The sequence below is a fragment of the Phyllobates terribilis genome, unplaced genomic scaffold, assembly GCF_046119375.1.
Source record: "Phyllobates terribilis strain yellow unplaced genomic scaffold, ASM4611937v1 Scaffold_7__3_contigs__length_470593459, whole genome shotgun sequence".
Classification (NCBI taxonomy): Eukaryota; Metazoa; Chordata; class Amphibia; order Anura; family Dendrobatidae; genus Phyllobates; species Phyllobates terribilis.
Genome location: NW_027362767.1, coordinates 422,877,826 through 422,897,605, shown reverse-complemented (window position 1 = coordinate 422,897,605; position 19,780 = coordinate 422,877,826). Strand labels below are relative to the sequence as shown.

Here is a 19,780-nt window from a genome sequence, read left to right as displayed (position 1 = left end):
CCGTTTACCTAATTATTGCATCATCCATTGGTGGCCGGAGTATTTACTATCTCCAGACCAAAGCTAGATGCACGAGACTACTCAAAGTCTGGTCCTAGATTTCAGTGCTTCCATTCTTTCTGGAGTTTAGAGTGGAAAAGCTGCTTAAGCAGGACTCATCATTGAGGTTCTCCCTTCTGAAGGCTTCGTTCTCCCTTCATTATGTTCCACACCTTTTCATCCCAAATTTCTCATCGGACAGTGATTCTATGGCTTTATCTGTCAAATACATCACCCTTCTGCTGGGAAGACATCCTCTGTCATTCTCCAAAACTATTGCCCACTGGATCAGAATGCCCGTTCATGGTGTATTGTTCAGAGTCACTCCACCAAAGAAGTTTGGGGCCTATCCCCACCTCAAGAAACACCAAAGTCTCAGCTATCCAGCAGCATAAGGCCTGTACCTGGTCGTCTCTCCACACCTGCATGTTGTTCATCCGTGCAGTACTTGTAATAACTTTTTTTTTTCCCCCACCCCCTCCCCAATGACACGAGCAAGAAGAGAGGATTACTATGTGCACTTATCTGTAAAATTCCTTTCTGGCCAAGTTTATTAAGTGGACACAGCTCCCGTCCAGTTGTCTTTCCCATTTATGCAGACATTTGTGATTGCCGCATGGGTTTCTTACGTTTCAGGCAATGACCCATCGAGCATCTTGTGATTGCCGGATGGTTTTCTTCCGTTTCAGGCAATGACCCATCGAGCATCTTGTGATTGCCGGATGGATTTCTTCCGTTTCAGGCAATGACCCATCGAGCATCTTGTGATTGCCGGATGGATTTCTTCCGTTTCAGGCAATGACCCATCGAGCATCTTGTGATTGCCGGATGGATTTCTTCCGTTTCAGGCAATGACCCATCGAGCATCTTGTGATTGCCGGATGGATTTCTTCCGTTTCAGGCAATGACCCATCGAGCATCTTGTGATTGCCGGATGGATTTCTTCCGTTTCAGGCAATGACCCATCGAGCATCTTGTGATTGCCGGATGGATTTCTTCTGTTTCAGGAAATGACCCATCGAGCATCTTGTGATTGACAGATGGATTTCTTCCGTTTCAGGCAGTGACCCATCAAGCATCTTGTGATCGCCGGATGGATTTCTTCCGTTTCAGGCAATCACCCATCGAGCATCTTGTGATCGACGGATGGATTTCTTCCGTTTCAGGCAATCACCCATCGAGCATCTTGTGATTGACGGATGGATTTCTTCAGTTTCAGGCAATCACCCATCGAGCATCTTGTGATTGCCGGATGGTTCTTCCGTTTCAGGCAATGACCCATCAAGCATCTTGTGATCGCCAGATGGATTTCTTCTGGTCCAGGCAATGACCCATTGAAACATCTTATTTGGCTTCTCGAATCCTTGAAAATGTTGGCTATTCGCTCACACAAATCATGACAAAGAAGCTGAGGAACACGATATTTTTAATAATTGTGACATGAAATAATTAAGTCACCAAATACAAGACCGTGCCATACTTTAAAAAAAAAATTCATTCTCACAATATAAAACTTAAACTAAATACTAGACCAGAACTACACAACTCAGCCGGCCGGATGCAGCCGCACGGCTTTTGACAAATTCATTTATTCATCACAGATGGGCTCCTGCTATGAGAGGATCGGGATATGCGGCCACATTATACATTACACCCAACACTGCGACAGCTCATCTCATCCAGTTTGATTTTCTCATATTTTCCTGCACGTTTCTTCAAACGTTTTTCATGTCCTTGTTGGAGAACGGGTCACTGTCAAAGAGGGCGACGATCTGCCGGATGCAGACGGAAGAGCCATGCTCCACGTCAAACAGGGTAATAGCTGGTGACTGTTAATTCCCGAGCTGGTGCAGGGAAGAACGGAGTGGAGGCGCAGCGTCCGGAGCCGGAGACCACCCTCATCGGGTCTGTTCAACTGGGAGAGAAGAGAGAAGAGAGAAGAGAGAAGAGAGAGAGAGAGAAGAGAGAGAGAGAGAAGAGAGAGAGAGAGAGAAACAGGTTATTAAGGAGGGAGGGACGGTTAAAACTTCCGTCTTGATTGCATCAGGACATATCAGGGTCGTGAACCTGCCTCCATATAATCATCATCTAATGAATGAATTGCAATACCGGAGTCAATCTATGGACAGATGAGGCGCTGTTTCTGGAAAGCAGACGCTCCTTGATGACGCCATTGACTCCGTAAGGAAACAAATCTGTCCAAAACAGTGGGTGAGAATCTACACTGCTCAGGCCATTGCATGTGAAATCTTACAGTATCTGACCAGTGGGATGCATCGGGGTGGAAAACATTCGCAAAAGATGAAGATGGCACTCACTGTATGACGAAATATCTATCTCGTCGGGCAGCTCGCTGATGTTCACCTCGAAACGATCTTGAACCTCGTTCAGGATTTTGGCATCTCCCTCATCGGAGACGAATGTGATGGCAAGACCCTTGGTACCAAACCTGCCCGCTCGGGCCACCTAATAAAGAGGGTAAGAGGCAGAACGTCAAAGGAAGAGGTGGCTGGAGGACAGGGCAAGTCACATTTGCAAAAGGAAAGCAGTGGGTGATGCCTGGTGCTACAGGTGAGGGACTATGACTGTGCAGGCACGACATATGCACAGTAACAGAGTGGACTCCTTGTGCCGCGCTCCACCCGTCAGATCCTGCACCAAGCATAACACAGTATCACCCACGGTCTACGTACCCGATGCAGGTAAGTATCGGAGTCCTCTGGCATGTCGTAATTGAAGGCAATGTTTACCCTTTCGATGTCCATCCCGCGACCAAACAGATTTGTGGCCACCAGAATTCTGCGCTGGAAATCCTTGAACTGCTGATACCGGGAGAGCCTGCCATTAATGAAAACGGGTGTTAGTGTGATCATCACAGTACAGTATCCACCATGCTTTAACTTTCCTTAGAGTAAGTACTCAGTATCTGCCAAACTAGTGGTGGGTTGTGGAAATGCAGTTTTGTCATCTTTCACTCACAAGGGGTTGAGGAAGGTGTTTTTTCACCCTTGCGTTAGTCTACACCCCCTCGTTCCTACCTCTCCTCCTGTCCCATCCCACGATGAATGGCGATTGCCGGAAAGTTCTGCTCCACCAGGAGCTGCGCCAGAGCGATGCAGCGCTGGACGGACTTCACGAAGATGACCACCTGAAATAAGGCCAGGATTAGTCCTGTTCCTTCCGAAATCTCCCACCACAAACACATTACAAGCAATCAAGAGCCTTTCTCCTTGACCGATGCGGTCACACCTTTCATTGCCGTGGGAGGGGGGTGGGTACATATATAAAACATTTAAAATATATATTTTATTAATTTAGGGGATTTTAGTATAATATATATACAATACACACACACACACACTAAAATCTCAGATATATTCAAATATTTTAAATTTGTAATATTTTATTGCCCCAATACATCTAAAAATAAATGAAGCAACTATCCGAAAAGGTTTTAAATATCTACCGTTTTGTGTATGCTGCCCCAATGCAGACCCTTGTATCTCCATGCCAACATAACATTAGCCCTCCCTGATTCATCACTGCTGTTTTTCCACTTCTCTAGCCCAATTGCCCCTATTTTTTGTGGCTTTATAATGTGTGCCTTATTCTCTATACAATTTGCGCTACTTTTTAACTTGTCTTTCTTTAAAGTACTTTATCCCCCAACAACAGATTCATTAAAAATGCGACTTTTACCAAATTATTTTTTTTTTTACCCATCTCATTCTAGTTCCTACCTGGAGTAAAGTTTCAATTTGGCACGTTTTTGCAACTTTTATTTATTTTTTAAAGGGTTTGTAACTTTCATTACTAAAAATAAAAATTTATCACCAAAAAAAAACAAAACAAAAAATCAATGAATGCAAGACAAAATGATAAAAATGACTTTTAATAAATCGCAGATGATGGAAGTCGGGGCCCAAGTTGCATAGTCTGACCCTGCGCTCACACGTCACAGCCTTCTCTCTCCTCCTGCAAGGTCAAGACTACATTTAGGGCTTGTTTGTAGTCTGATACCATGGATACACAGATTTGCATAATTCCAGATATGAAACAGTAGCAGATTTTCCATTTAGACTACTTGTAAAATACATTTTATTTTAGATGCACTGGAGCAATAAAAAAAGTGTTTTAAGAAAAAGATGCAGATCTCACGCACCAAAGGACCCCTCTTAGCCATGGCTGCCCATTGATCATTTGTGCCCATTGATTGTTTGTGGCCATACCCACACCTTCCGGTGACAAGCTAATTGCCCCGGGTCCATATCTCAGCTGCCATGCTACAGGAGTGGGTTTTCCCGGAAGGCCGCCGCCGCCTTCGTCCACCACTTTATGCTAGAGATAATAATATAAACCCCGAGTCACCTGATTGAACTCCAACAAGTCCAGGAGGTCAAAAAGTTTGCGGTTTTTCTCATTGTCTTTGAGTTTGACGTAGTATTGCTGCAGGCCGTGAAGGGTCAGCTTGGTCTCATCATCCACGAAGATTTCCATTGGCTGGAGGAGGGGGTGGGAGATTAAGGGTTAAACAGTAAGGGACGGCGCCGACTTTATCGTCACAGGTGAGGACTGGATCAATTGGCGTCCTACATGTCGGCTTTCGCGGGTTAAGCTGGCGTCTCGCACACAGAGGATTACAAACCCCACATGGGTCACCCCGTCACTGCTAGATTCATGGCCGTATTGAGAACGGATGGATCCCGTTTCCCCCATTATACATATTGGCCATCTTCCGAGAAGACAACCCACTTAGAATGCCATTTTGGGTGGTCGACTCACAGTGGTTCCACTGAAATTTCCTAAAGAAAAGTCTGTGAGCCCCACATCCTCCACTGCCTGGTTATAGTGACCGACCACTGCCCGTGTGCAGCAGAGAAGAGCCGTCAGTGACTGGGTTTCTCTGCATGTATATAGGACTCGAAGGCTCTCTAGGAGCAAGCAGAGGGGAAAGCAGGACTCGCAGGCTCTCTAGGAGCGGGCAGAGGGGAAAGCAGCACTCGCAGGCTCTCTCTGGAGCGGGCAGAGCGGACAGCAGGACTCAAAGGGTCTCTAGGAGCGGGCAGAGGGGAAAGCAGCACTCGCGGGCTCTCTACAAGAGGACAGAAGGGAAAGCAGCACTCGCGGGCTCGGTACGAAAGGACAGAAGGGAAAGCAGCACTCGAGGGCTCTCTACGAGAGGACAGAAGGGAAAGCAGCACTCGAGGGCTCTCTACGAGAGGACAGAAGGGAAAGCAGCACTCGAGGGCTCTCTACGAGAGGACAGAAGGGAAAGCAGCACTCGCGGGCTCTCTATGGAGCGGGCAGAGGGGAAAGCCAGGACTTGTTGGCTGTTTTGTTCAAGCCCTACAGCAGGTAGATAACCAAAACTCCTGAATCCAATTATAAAAAAAACCTGACTGTATAGGGCCCAATTCATTGACAGGCATTGTACACGCCAATCTGAAGGAACGTGATGAAGTAGGATGAGCCCAATTCATTAAGAGGCGCACGCCACTTATTGAATTTTCCGTACCTCCTCTTTGGGGTGCGCCTCTGTGCATCTCACCAGTCACGCCAGTAACATTTCTGGCGTAAGTAATGGCGTAACTTTTAGTGCATTCAGCAGCCGGGCGCGGACCCATCCTGAGCTAGAGTGTGAATGCCAAAAGTCGCAAATTTTGAGCAAAAAAAAAAATTATAGACTTTTTGAAGTGTCGTGCACCATAAACACTTGCTGAGCTCAGAAGTATAGGGGCTGACGTCACATAAGACAAGAAATCCACTATAAAATCACTGGCAATACTCATATTAGGAGACAATAAAAAACCAAGTGCGAGACGCCATCTTAACCTGTGAAAGATGGAGTACAACTTTATAAGAGGTTACCACTCGCACTCTTCAAGGTGTACATTTTCATAACACGCGTTCACGATCGGACAGAGGTCACCAAACCCCACTCAGCCATCCCACAAGTAGGACCCTCCTCCTCCTCATTCACAGAGGATTCAGGGCAGACGGCGGCACAAGTCAGCAGATTAGAGGGAGCTTCGATCCACGCCGATAACGAAAGTGTAAACCGTCAGAAATGACCAATTCAAGGAAATACAAAAAAATTGTACATGTCCCTTCACCTGATGACAACACGTCATTATTGTTCTGATCATGTTCCTCTAATCTTATGAAATTAGTGCCGTGTATGGCTGAGCAGAGTAGTCGGAGAAATACAAGAAAAACCGGTGAAAAGAATAAAAACCAGCCGCACACCAGCAACACAAAACACTGGAAGTCACCAGCAAACCTATGCGTTACAAGTCTACCACTTACTGGCAAATAAATGTTCATATAGGGCCGGGTGCGGCTTTCTCTACGGTTCCTGTAGATCATTAGGATGCATTCAGACGGCCGTATAAATCAGACCGCAATGTTCCCAGACCGAGCGTGACAGCTAAATAGAAATAATCAAAGCCGTCGCGCTCGGGTTGATAGAGCTGACGGCCTGTCTGATTCATATGGCCACCTGACTGCCCTCTTAAAATAGTGTGCCCTCAGCTCTAGATCCTCCACCCCTGTATCCAGCAGAATACAGGACCCTGCAGGTCTCCAAAACCTCATGTAAACAGATACGTGTTGTCCCAAATTGTTCTGAAAAAATCCTATTGATATATAAGCTAATAAGACTTGAAACGCGTGGGGGCCACAGCAAGTGGTCGAGTCTTCTTCGATACTACCCGGCTTGATTGACAGGTCTGCCCCCTGCTGCAGCCAATTAAGAAAGGTAAGTGATTTTGATATGTTGTCTCTTTTGGGGGTTCGACCTCCTCTGGGACCTCCACCCATCCCAAGAATGTAAGGGCAGAAGCTCGGTGCCGTGATCCAGCCCCAATCATTTGAGTAGGATCCCAATAGTCACCTGCACAGGACCGTGGCCTTCGACTCTCATGATCGGAGGGAGCCTACATCCTACTTCCCAACAAACATGTCGGAGACCCACGACAGAACATCTTAGATTATTCATGCACATAGAAATACCAAACACAACGTACAGCCAAAATGTACACCTTGATTTCCAGCCGTTTGTACGGAGTTGCCAAATGGCTGCGAGTCACAAGGGCAGATCCGTACAGACGCTCGGACCCAGCGAGACAGTCACACGGAAGAAGTCAGATATGAGAAAGACAACAAGATAGGGAGACAGATGGTTCCTTAAGTCATCCCCGGAGTCAGCTGCACCTCCTCGTCTCCCTCCCAATACTGTCATGTGCTACTGCTCTCTGGTTTCTGCATCTAATCACCCTTACCTTCCCTAAGGGCGAACATTAATAAAAAAAAAAAGTTTAAAAAAATATATATTTATCACTCCTTAAATAAAGCCGACTCTCTGAGCGTCGGATCCCATCGCTGAATGGCTACATAAACTGACCCCCTGCGGCTGCAAAACCTGCACATCCGGCCCCCCGTCTTCTCAGTGCAGAGATCCCCCATTCCCCGACAGAAAGAGGAAAAGGAAAATGTGACAACTAAAGGTCACAGAGGGGAAAAAAATATATATATATATATAGATATAGATATATAGTTTTCCAGAATTTTACAAAAGCTTCCCTAGAGCATTAAAGGGGTGTTCCCGTCACCAGGATCCTATTCCAATATGTAGGTGGAATAATAATAATAATATTAGCAAATACCTCCAATTAGAAATGTAGTATAGTTCTTCTGATTTGCTATGTTGCTTACCCCATGTGCAGGGCATTGCAGTAGTTTAGGTCTCAATGGTTATGACCACTCCTACAGTGACAGTTAATTACCTGCTAGTGGTCGTAACCATGGATACCTAAGCTACTGCAATGCCCTGCACATGGAGTAAGTGACATAGCGAATCAGAAGAACTATACTACACTTCTAATTGCAGGTATTTGCTAATATTATTACAACTATAAGGTAGATAAACAAAGAAAAAAAAAAGCAGCCTCACCGTGTCCTCTTAGTATAGCTCAATCCGTTTTGCAATGCTGTGGGTCTCCAACCAATAGCCGTGAGTAAAGGCTTCACATAAGAAAAATAACTTTGGTGAGTCCCAAAAATAATTAAAATCCTCAATTTATTAGAAAATAATTAAAAGATCATACAGGTTGGGGATACATCTCAACGCGTTTCTGGCAAAAGCCCTTATTCACTGAGATACAGATTCCTTATGATACATGGTATAAAAACAAATGGTGACCAACCATTGATCAATAAACACATATGTTAGCAATCAATCACATTTGAGAATAATCAGCATAATCACAAGGCTAAATCCAAGAAAGCCAGAGGGAAAAAAACGACATTAAATACTCTGAGATCTAATATAGATAAAGGGTATCATTCCTATAGTTCATGTCATTGGGGTATTTTGTATCCAGTTTAATAATCCAAAATAACTCTCTTAGGAGGAGTTTTTTCCTCCAATCCCGTCCTCTAATAGGAATATCCACTTTTTCTAACCCATAGAAAGAAAAATTATTTAATTCCCCTTTATGTCTCTCTACAAAATGTTTGCAAGCTCCTGAATAGGAGGCATTTTTATTTTTGATGTTGGTGACATGTTCTGCCATCCTTTTCTTTAATTTGCGTATTGTGCAGCCAATGTATTTAATTTTACATTCTTTGCAAAATATGCAATACACAACATAGTTAGTATTAATAAATCTATGTTGTGTATTGCATATTTTGCAAAGAATGTAAAATTAAATACATTGGCTGCACAATACGCAAATTAAAGAAAAGGATGGCAGAACATGTCACCAACATCAAAAATAAAAATGCCTCCTATTCAGGAGCTTGCAAACATTTTGTAGAGAGACATAAAGGGGAATTAAATAATTTTTCTTTCTATGGGTTAGAAAAAGTGGATATTCCTATTAGAGGACGGGATTGGAGGAAAAAACTCCTCCTAAGAGAGTTATTTTGGATTATTAAACTGGATACAAAATACCCCAATGGCATGAACTATAGGAATGATACCCTTTATCTATATTAGATCTCAGAGTATTTAATGTCGTTTTTTTCCCTCTGGCTTTCTTGGATTTAGCCTTGTGATTATGCTGATTATTCTCAAATGTGATTGATTGCTAACATATGTGTTTATTGATCAATGGTTGGTCACCATTTGTTTTTATACCATGTATCATAAGGAATCTGTATCTCAGTGAATAAGGGCTTTTGCCAGAAACGCGTTGAGATGTATCCCCAACCTGTATGATCTGTTAATTATTTTCTAATAAATTGAGGATTTTAATTATTTTTGGGACTCACCAAATTTATTTTTCTTATTATTACAACTACTACATAATCGGATAGGATCTCGGAGATGGGAATACGCCTTTAAAGCATTAATTACTAAGCTCTCAAATCCCCCCACTGCTGCCACCCCAGTAATCACAACCCGCCAATCAGTCACCTGACTGCTGCAGCCAATCACCAGTCATGTGTTATACATACAGCGGTCAAGTGACTGATGGGTGGTGGACGTCATCTCTGGAGACCACCAAAGCTTAAGTGTCTGGGAATTTAATGGGTAAACTATTTTCTCTAGGGAAAGATTTTGTAAAATCTGTGAAAATCCCTTTAAAGAAAAAAAAAGGTGTCTGCTCTGGATTCAACCGAGAGCATCTAAATCTAGAAAAAGTAAAAATTCCTCTAATCCAGCATCCACAAGACCAGACCGGCGTCAGATACTATCAAAAAGAAATCCCTAAAGTGACTTTTAAGACCAAACATTGAGCCCAAATACAAAAAATGTCAGGAGTCTTCCCGCTATCTTCCCCTCTCACCCTGAACGTTAGCTGCTGGATTAGAAGATGCTGGATTAAAGCAATTAAAGAGAACCTACCTTCATTTGTTTAACTATGGGTTGGGCACTAATATGTCCTGCAGATCAGTGAGGGGTCCAGGTCCTGAGACCCCCCAACTGGTCGCTCAAACACCTTGTCCAATATGATGGCTCAGGAAGCCTCTGCTCCTGACGAAACGTGTGCGCGGAGCGGGGTACGGGCTCAATGCCAAGTGTGGAGTACGGGGGTCTCAGACTTTACCCTGAGCTCGTACTTTACGTGCACGCTCGGGTAGGAGAGGCAGACATCAGACAAGGGTTTGGAGCCATCTATGAGGGTCTTGGTACCTGGCCCTCCACCAATCTGCAGGACATTTCAGCACCCATCACATAGTTTAAGGAAAAAAAAGTGTAGGTTCTTTTTAAACAATACTGAAATTTTCAGCAAAAAAAGTTAAAACTGAGACACAAAAAAAAATAAAAAATAATGAAAAAGTTGTGTCCCATGTAATAAAAAAAAGGAAAAAAAAAAATGTTAAAAATTAAAATAAAAACGTGTGCAGCAAAAATTGTGCAACGGGATTTTTTTTTTTTTTTTTAAAAAAAGGAAAAAAGAAAATAAGGCTCATGTGGCAATGTGGTGTGGAGACTTACTAGTGTGACTTGTTCTGTGGCGTCATATGCCGTTAGGTGACTTTTGGTGGTTGGTGTCAAAAACGGGCACTTTACAGCATGAAATCTGCAGTGGTGTGTCGCACACTGATACTGTAGGGTGGTTTTGCAGTGATGTGTCAGACACTGATATTGTAGTGTTGTCTTGCACACTGATACTGTAATGTGGTATGGCACTGACACTGTAGCGATGCTTTGCTCTGTGATGTATCGCCCACTGATACTGTTGCGTGGTATGGCACTAGTGTGTTGCACACTGATACTGTAGCGTGGCACGGCACTAATACTGTAGAATGGATTTGCACTGATGTGTCAGACACCGATACTGTTGCATTGCCTTGCACTGGTGTGTCGCACACTGATACTGTAGGGTGGTTTGCACTGGTGTGTCGCACACGGACTGTGGTGTGACACGGCACTGATACTGTAGGTTGGTACAGCACTGATACTGTAGCGTGGCATGGCACTGGGGAGCCACAAACAGGTAATTTGGATTGTGAGACCGGTGCGGTTGTGTCACGATTGCGGTGTACGAGTGGGGTCAAGAGTGGCTGTGTGTTTTCGGGGGCCACATCTTTGCACAGTGCTGCTGTATCTCGATCTTCCCTACTAGTGTCAGTAGTTCTGCGTTTGCAGTTGTGTCACACAGGACTGGACGCCATATCCCGGCTAATGTAGCACAACTGCTGGTGTCAGTGATACTTTTGCGGGTGTACCACACGGGGTCGTGACAAGTGACAACGACCTGGGTGACATTAGGGCCATTGTAAAAATTGTGCCAAAAGTTGTAAGAAATGTGATGTGTGACACTTTGTGCCGTGTGAAAAAACGAAAAGGGCAAAAAAAAAAAAAACAACTTGCTCTTGTGACACAGATGACTGTGATGGAGGAGAGCAGAGAGGCATCTATCTGGTCAGTTTAGGGTCACAACAGGCAGGACTGAGGCTAGACCCGGACCCCGTGGCTTTCAGATTTTGTTTCAGCGACATCTCTTTGGTAGCCATGTCAGGCGGGGGCTGCCGGAGGGATGATGCAGGAGGAGGAGGAGGAAGGATGTGAAGAGTTGGTTATTACGTCTTGCATGAACTTGCGGCAGACTGGACGGATCTCCTTGCTCAGGGTTGCGCTGAACATCATAACCTGCTTCTCGTGAGGGGTCATACGGAAGATTTCTTGAACGTCTTTGCGCATGTCTATAGAGGGGGGACGTCAAAAATACATTAAAAAAAATTATATGGTGAGAAGAAAAAAAAAAATAGTGCCAAAATAAAAAGACATCCAAGTTCTAAAGGGGTTTGTATAGAAATGCAATAACAACCTACGGAGCAGATAGTGACCCCCTAGTGCCCAGTAGTGTTTGTAATCGGCAGACCCCCTCAGATCTGGCGCTCAGACCCGCTATGGCAATGAGACGAGCCCTCACTCACCTAACTGCTCCAACATCTTGTCACATTCGTCCAAGATAAAGTGTTTGATGTGTTTGAGATTCAGGGTCTTGCCTCTTGCCAGGGCTAGGATTCGGCCCGGGGTGCCCACCACAATATGGGGGCAGCTCTTTTTTATCATATCCTCGTCCTTCTTAATAGCAAGGCCGCCAAAAAACACAGCCACCTGGGGAAACAAAATAATGGACGGTGAAGAGAACGAAGAGGATGGTAAAGGTGACCGATGCTACCCACACCGGACTAAGCCAGGAAATTGGGGGTGGAAAAGCCCCTGAATCGGGATTTATTAGATGTTCTGGCCTAACTGTGGGTCTCCTAACCCAAACGAGCACATATATATAGCCTAGTATTGAGATCCGAGCAAGGACCTTATAACAAAGACACGTGAACTCAGCCCGACACTGGAGCTCCAAACATAAAAAGTTATTAGACACAATCGGACTCCGGAGTAAATCCACCCCACTGAAGAAACTGTAGAGACCCCTATAAATAAATATATGTCCTATAAGTACTATCGGGATCAAGGGACACCTAGGAAAGTCTGATCCTTCTGAAGACAGGATATGCTGATCTGAAAGATGTCCGTCAGACAGTCTGGAATACGACGGGAGGACCGGGGGAGCCCAACGCGATTGGGCGGACCAGGGGAACCCGACGCGACAAGCTGGGAGCTACACAACTTTTACCATCAACATAAACCCCTTGACGAGTCAGTCAGTCACACGTCCCACAAAGACCCCGATAAGAAGAGCCTAAAGGTGGCAGTTAGGGGGCAATCTATGGACTGGATGAGGCAATTACCTTGACGGACGGCATGTATTTGGAGAATCGCTCGTACTCCTTGCTGATCTGGAAGGCCAGCTCTCGGATGTGACACATGACTAACACGGAGACCTGTAAGAAAAGATCAGAGCCCTGTATGAGCACCGGAGCCAGGACATGGCCACGCGTTTCTCACAACTCCCCCCTTCGCTGTTTGGGGGGGGGGGATCGGAGATTTCTACGTCGGCGTCATTTTCCATCGTCAGACGTCTGAACGCTGCGTTGGTCGCCCGGTGCTCACATCGGTAATGAATCTTATGGGGGAGGGGAGATATCAGCAGACAATTACCTGTCCTGTGATCGGTTCCAGCTGCTGTAATGTGGCCAAGACAAACACCGCCGTCTTCCCCATCCCAGACTTTGCCTGGCACAGGATGTCCATGCCCAGGATTGCCTGAGGGATGCACTCATGTTGTACTGCCAGAGCAAAAAGGAACAAGGTCAGATATAAAAAAGATGATCTGTCTCCCCCCAGTAGACTCGGCAGCACCAGGTCCGTCCTGCAATATCTCCCCCTCTCACCTTCTGACGGATGCTCGAACCCACAGTCCACGATGGCCCGAAGCAACTCGGGTTTTAGGAGAAAGTCTCTGAATCCGGAGCTGTGGATGGACACGTAGGATCCCTTCATCTCCTTCTTGGGGGCAATGTCCGGAGCGTCGCCCCCAGCCTGGTTGTCCACCTCATCGTCTTCATAGTCCAGGAGCTCGTTGTCCACGTCGGTTTCTGCCATGATTCACCTGAAGGATCTGAGACACGAGGGAGCGGTGGATTAGACAAGTCTGGGGAGGTCTCGTCACCACAGCTCCTGAGCACGTCACACGTTACATCCGAAAGGTCAGGATGTTATTACCGGATGCACCCCGCCTCCAGGACGGTGCTCCAAGAGACGCGCCCCCCTGGCAAAGCCGCAACCACAATGCCCCGGACTATACAGCAAGATCATTACTTATCCCGCAGTGATGTCCGTGCACCGAACCTGCGACGTCTCCAGAGCCTCATCCACATCCTTGCGCTCTCAGCCTTTGTATAACTGCAAGGAAGTGCAGGGACCGGTCCTTCCTCTGGAGGGCGCCACTGCAGAGACACCTGGACACCACACGGCAGAGGTTTCTTTACAGCGGGTCCCTGTGGTGGTCGAAGTCCTCGGCATCCATCCTGATAGCGGCCACCTAACGAGCTTATGTACCCAACACTGGCCACAAACTGACCTCAGATCTCCAGCTCACCATACAAACATTAGGCCCCTCACAAAGCTCCTTCCATGGGAAACTAAAAAACGTATGGCTGGTTTTTTTTTTTAGCCTGACTGGTCTGCACATGACACCTAGTCCTGCTGCAATAATCTCCTGCTGATAAAACAATTATTGTATTGAAACTACAACAAGCAGCTTAGTAAGTGACACATTGCTGGAATCAGGGTCTCGGCCCCTACATCATGCTACTCTCAGATTACAAAGCTAAAACATGCTGACAGATTTCCTTTAAGCAGTGGGGGGCTCCGACCCGCACTGATCACTTTACCCCCCTTAGGACAGTCGTTTCATTCATTCCCGATGTGGCTGACGGAAATAACGCAGCGTTCCCATAGGTGTGAATGGGGCAGCGGTCAGGCACAATGCTCCGTCCTAACGGGGGTGACAGTGCTTCTTCCTGCAGATGGGCGTGGACCCCCGACAATCTATTAGCAACCCCCTATCCTGAGGCAGATGGGTGCAGGCCCCCGACAATCTATTAGTTCTCCCATATCCTGAGGCAGATGGGTGCGGACCCCCGACAATCTATTAGCAACCTCCCTATCCTGAAGCAGATGGGTGCGGACCCCCGACAATCTATTAGTTCTCCCTATCCTGAGGTAGATGGGTGCGGACCCCCAACAATCTATTAGTTACCCCCTATCCTGAGGTAGATGGGTGCGGACCCCCAACAATCTATTAGTTACCCCCTATCCTGAGGCAGATGGGTGCGGACCCCCAACAATCTATTAGTTACCCCCTATCCTGAGGCAGATGGGTGCAGACCCCCAACAATCTTAGTTACCCCCCATCCTGAGGCAGATGGGTGTGGACCCCCGATAATCTATTAGTTCTACCTATCCTGAGGCAGATGGGTGCGGACCCCCGACAATCTATTAGTTTTCCCATATCCTGAGGCAGATGGGGGCGGACCCCCGACAATCTATTAGTTACCCCCTATCCTGAGGCAGATGGGTGCAGACCCCTGACAATCTATTAGTTCCCCCCTATCCTGAGGGATGGGGGACCGCACCCATCTGCCTTAGTGGTCTCTTATCGCTGGTGGCCCCCTTTAATGATCCCATATGGCAATAGATCTCCATCAGGACTTTTTCCCCCACATAAAGGGGTCCTCTGTGGCTGTGCCCACCCATCACCAGGCAGGTGAAGCCTTTGCCGCACAGATGGGTCAGGCCTCAGGTCAGGGGGATTCTCCAGAGATTTCTATAAGATTTTATACAGGAAAAAAAAATAATAAAACATTGTCGTTTGGAGAACTACAAGTCCCAGCCCGCCCTGTACGTACTGAGTAGTGACAGGAGCTGGAGCAGACATGGCGGCACAAACCAGGAGCCTCACTGCCTCCATCTTGTCTCCCCGCCAACTCTCCAGCTCCTGGGACAGAAATACCAGGAGCAAAGTGAAGGCGACTTCCCGCCCTTTATCAAGACAGCCCCGGATCATGGAGGGATGACAGGATGGCGGAGATACCGGCCGGGGCACATCCCGCTTACCTCAGCCGTTATTCCTTCTTCTCCCAAGGCGCCAAAGAAAGGGAATCTACTTCCGGTGAAAAAGCGACGGCTGGTTGGCAGATGCTCTATAGAACGACGAAGACCCTTATTGACGTGTCTGCCAACCAAGGCTGCCCCGCTCAGTGCCTGCTCACATTATAAGAGCGGGATGGACTGCGCTGAGCTCTCCGTGACATGAGTTTTTCGCAGTCTCTTCTGCTTTATAGTTCAAAATTAAAAGGACTGGGGTTGTTTAATTTAGAAACAGGCGGTTATTGGACAGCTCAAAACCAGTCTAAAGAGGATGGGGTCCTTAGGGTCAATATAAGAAGCTGTCGCCGCATTACAAGCTCTTTCCTGCGCGCGAAAAATCCTAAAACATGGCGGTTCTCAAGTCCTGTGGAGAATCGAGTGATCCGCGGCATCTGAGCGATATCGGTGCCATCCTGCAGTATATGGGGCAAGGTAGATATTACATCTGTGCGGGAGGCCGCGGCCTATCTATGGAGGGGGAGATTTGTCTGGTATAATGGAACTTTGCAAACACGTGACACATTACCAGGGTCCTCTGCTTTTGCTACCCCCTGATAACTGATTGGAACGTGCCTATCCCCAGATGTATTGATTCTGATTGGCTTGGTGGTGTCATGTGACTCTTGATTGTACCAATTTTTCTTAAATACAGGGAGGTTGTGTGTTTTTGTTTTGTTTTTTTTTGCAAATATTTAGGCAGGTGACACCATGTTGCAGTCCTGCTGCCATCTTTCTGTGGTGTTGGGTCCTGGCCCCTGGCTTATGCCATGCTTTGTCTTGCAGGTGTGCTGGCCCCTGACATGGTAAGCTGCCGGTTCTCCTCCACGACTCCCATCGCCCCCTCTGGTCCTTACATGATGATCTGATTGTCTGACTCGTCTTGTGATGTCATCACCGCAGCGTTCTGATGACCGCGCTCCTCTGCGGCCCCTCCACACTGCGTTCTCCCCATACTGATCTGTTCTCTTCCTTCCATAGCTGCGGTGAGTGAGGCCGGACTAAGTGAGGCTGCGGGCGAGCTGAAGGTGAGGCTGGAAAGTGCTGCGCTCATGGGCTGTGCTAGGGGGCGCTGTCTGCAGGGCAGGGGGAGCGTCCCTCATCTGACGGTCTGAGTGCTTGTGATGACACCGTGACTAGAGTCTCTGACATCTCATGAAGTCACAGTAAACGCTCTGATGCCCTCAGTACCTCCCTGTAGAGGCGCCGTCGGCCTCTGTGGTGAGATGTGCCACTCATTGACCTGTGCCAGCTCTGTGAAAACTGCTGTTACCATTTGTTGTAAATCATTGAGTCCCATGATGGTAATGGGGGGGCAGTCAGGGGCTTGCAGGAGCTGGACAGTGTTCAATGTCATATTCTTCATAAAAAGTAAAACGCCTGGTTGGCAAAGACCTTAAATGTGTTTCCCAAGCCTGCCCTTCTCAGTGCCTGATCCACAGGTGACTGTGCAGAGCCTGTGCCGGACCTCCCTGCAGGTCTGAGGGTCCTGGGGGGCTATAACTGGTCAGTGACCGGACTGGTGTATTTGCGATGAGGTGGTAATTGGCTCAGCTCTCAGTTGTGGGGGGAACATTCGGCAGCATTGTAAGGAGCAGTCTCTGCATTGTGGGTTCTTGCCTGTGCGTGGAGAACCCTAAAAGATGGCGGCTGGCCTGCGTTGTGGGAAAGCGGGATGTCTGGTACCTGTTCCATGCTGCAGAATGAGGAGGGGGTGTACATCCCATCTGTGCAGAATATAGGGGAGTGTATACATCATATCTTTATCAGTGCCATTCTGCAGTGTATGGGGGAAGCCACATCTTGTAGAAAGGATCGGTGGAGTCTCTTGAATGATTTGGAGTGCAGAGTAGTGGCAGTCTGGTTAGTAGTCACATGACACTATTGGGGTCTGCCAGCTCTGTGGCTTCTGACTGCCTTGACAGTATCGTGACTATCATCTGTACCATGTTTTTTTTTTAATAGAGATGCAGTCAACTTGTTGCTGATATCTATACAATGCTGGCGGCTTACACCATGCTTCTATCTTGCATGTTGGGTCCTGGCCCCTGGCTTATGCCATGCTTTGTCTTGCAGGTGTGCTTGCCACTGACTTACACCATGCTTTATCCTGCAGGTGGTGCTCCTGGGCTGAGCTCCTGACATGGTAAGCTGCCGGTTCTCCTCCACAACTCCCATCGCCCCCTCTGGTCCTTACATGATGATCTGATTGTCTGACTCGTCTTGTGATGTCATCACCGCAGCGTTCTGACGACCGCGCTCCTCTGCGGCCCCTCCACTCTGCGTTCTCCCCATACTGATCTGTTCTCTTCCTTCCATAGCTGCGGTGAGTGAGGCTGGACTACGTGAGGCTGCGGACGAGCTGAAGGTGAGGCTGGAAAGTGCTGCGCTCATGGGCTGTGCTAGGGGGTGCTGTCTGCAGGGCAGGGGGAGCGTCCCTCATCTGACGGTCTGAGTGCTTGTGATGACACCGTGACTAGAGTCTCTGACATCTCATGAAGTCACAGTAAACGCTCTGATGCCCTCAGTACCTCCCTGTAGAGACTCTATCGGCCTCCATGGTGAGATGTGCCACCCATTGCCCAGTAGTGCTGAATGGTGGATGTTGCCAACTTTTGTTGGAAGCGATTGGACGCCATTATGGTCTGGGGTTGGGGTTGGGGGGGACCCTGTGGTAATAAGATAGTGAGGGCTCCAGATTGTGGCTTAGATCCCCTGATCATGGCCCGTTCATGTCTTATAGGGGGTCACATGTCTTGTCTTATATTGCAGATGTAACTGGTTAACCCTTTCCTGTCTCCTAGGTTAATCTTGACTAATCCAGAGCAGCAGAGATGAAGGTAAGAGACTCTTATCTGCCCCTTGAACCCATCTGGTGGTAGACCTGCTGATGTGTCTGACCTCCGCTTTACAATGCAGTGTGAATGATGACACGAAGACTAGTCTCTGATTGCTCTGATGCCATAGTAAACGCTCTGACACTCTTACTAGGATGGAGGAGGCTGGGAGTTGTAGTTTCAGCAATGGTCTATTGAAAGCTTCAGGTAGACTCGAGACTTTAATCCTGAATCTCCTAGAAAGAACAGCAGAGAGCGGGGTCTGCGGGGCCATACTTGGGGATTGGTCGCTCCCTGGTTGTACAGTAATGACCTGATCTTGGGTTTTGTCTGCAGGTGCAGCATGGTGTCCGCCAGGGCGAGGAAAACTGCGGGTCTATACCAGATGTAAGTCTGTATATAATGTGTAGGGGCGGCTGTGAACCTGTCGTGTGACTGATGACAGACTAGAGTCTCTGAACGGTCTCTGATGCCTTAGTAAACGTTCTGACACGCGATCTAACGTTCATGGACGCCTTACACAGGAGAGTTGTTGACCACTATTTCTCCTGACTCCCACCCCCCCAAACAAGTGTCCTTCTGCTCGGCCGAGTATTACTGGGGAGAAGGAGGAGAGCTGCCGGTGTTTTGGGATGTCACCACTGGTGGTGGCCATGAAAACTGGCATAATCTCTTGCCTTACTCAATGGATGTGTAGGGTGGAGCGTGCTTTAATTCTGCATTTTGGGGTGGTGGTGGCAGCCTTCTGCAAATACAGCATCTGCCACCTCCTCCAAATGCAAAATTAAAAACATGGATTTAATGGTGTTTTTTTTATGGATATCTGGAGACTGTGAGGAGTTCTGGACGTGGCTTGTGCCACCAATCCTAATGGGGTGCATTATTGATTTGGTTCCTACATGGGGTTTCTGTGCATCTATTCATTATTCCCTTCTCTGTACAGGTGCTGCGTCCCCCCAGCAATGACGGATGGAGCAGCGTCTGTATACTGAAATTCTGCAATAAACGAGTCGATTAATGTGTCCATATAACAATGTACCGTCCTGAGGGAAATCCAAGGAATAATGGTGGGGGAGGGTAAATGCAAGTAGTGGGGGCCCAGATAAAGGGGGGAGACTAAATCATGGTAATTGCAGCCTGGTAGGAATACATTTCAAGGACTCTGACTATTAAGGGAAGTATTTTCCAGCACTATGAGGCACTTTAGTTCCCAGTGTCTGCAGGAACTTGTGCTTTCCCTTAAAACACAGCGGTTTAATTGTCACTTGATGTGGATTTTGTCAGTGCTAATTGTACAATTAAAGCTTTAAAAAAAAATAAAACTGAGTCACTGGGTTTTTGCTACCTAATCTGAGAGTAATGCAGCAACATACTAAATCCAGCGATCTGTCACTGA

The 19,780-nt window shown here is 47.1% G+C and overlaps 1 protein-coding gene and 1 long non-coding RNA gene across 4 annotated transcripts; one reads left to right on the top strand and one right to left on the bottom strand.

Moving 5' to 3' along the window:
* Positions 1-1,448: 1,448 nt before the first annotated feature.
* DDX39B (DExD-box helicase 39B) lies at positions 1,449-15,661 on the bottom strand. Its single transcript, XM_073641822.1, has 11 exons — positions 15,518-15,661; positions 13,291-13,517; positions 13,058-13,185; positions 12,748-12,840; positions 11,929-12,112; positions 11,576-11,694; positions 4,408-4,539; positions 3,078-3,187; positions 2,733-2,877; positions 2,358-2,505; positions 1,449-1,954 (listed from the first exon to the last, which is right to left on the bottom strand). Exons 2-11 carry the CDS (start codon positions 13,499-13,501, stop codon positions 1,938-1,940), a joined length of 1,287 nt encoding a protein of 428 aa, XP_073497923.1. The 5' UTR covers positions 13,502-13,517; positions 15,518-15,661; the 3' UTR covers positions 1,449-1,937.
* A 182-nt stretch (positions 15,662-15,843) lies between these two features.
* Positions 15,844-19,659, top strand: LOC141155143 (uncharacterized). 3 transcript variants are annotated; one of them, XR_012247516.1, is made up of 8 exons: positions 15,844-15,982; positions 16,334-16,353; positions 16,529-16,575; positions 17,624-17,693; positions 17,869-17,915; positions 18,352-18,387; positions 18,721-18,771; positions 19,328-19,659. It is a non-coding gene; the product is annotated as an uncharacterized lncRNA (long non-coding RNA). The 3 variants fall into 3 exon arrangements; XR_012247515.1 differs by having other exon boundaries at positions 15,845-15,982; positions 17,664-17,693; positions 19,328-19,658; XR_012247517.1 differs by lacking the exons at positions 16,334-16,353; positions 16,529-16,575.
* Positions 19,660-19,780: the final 121 nt, after the last annotated feature.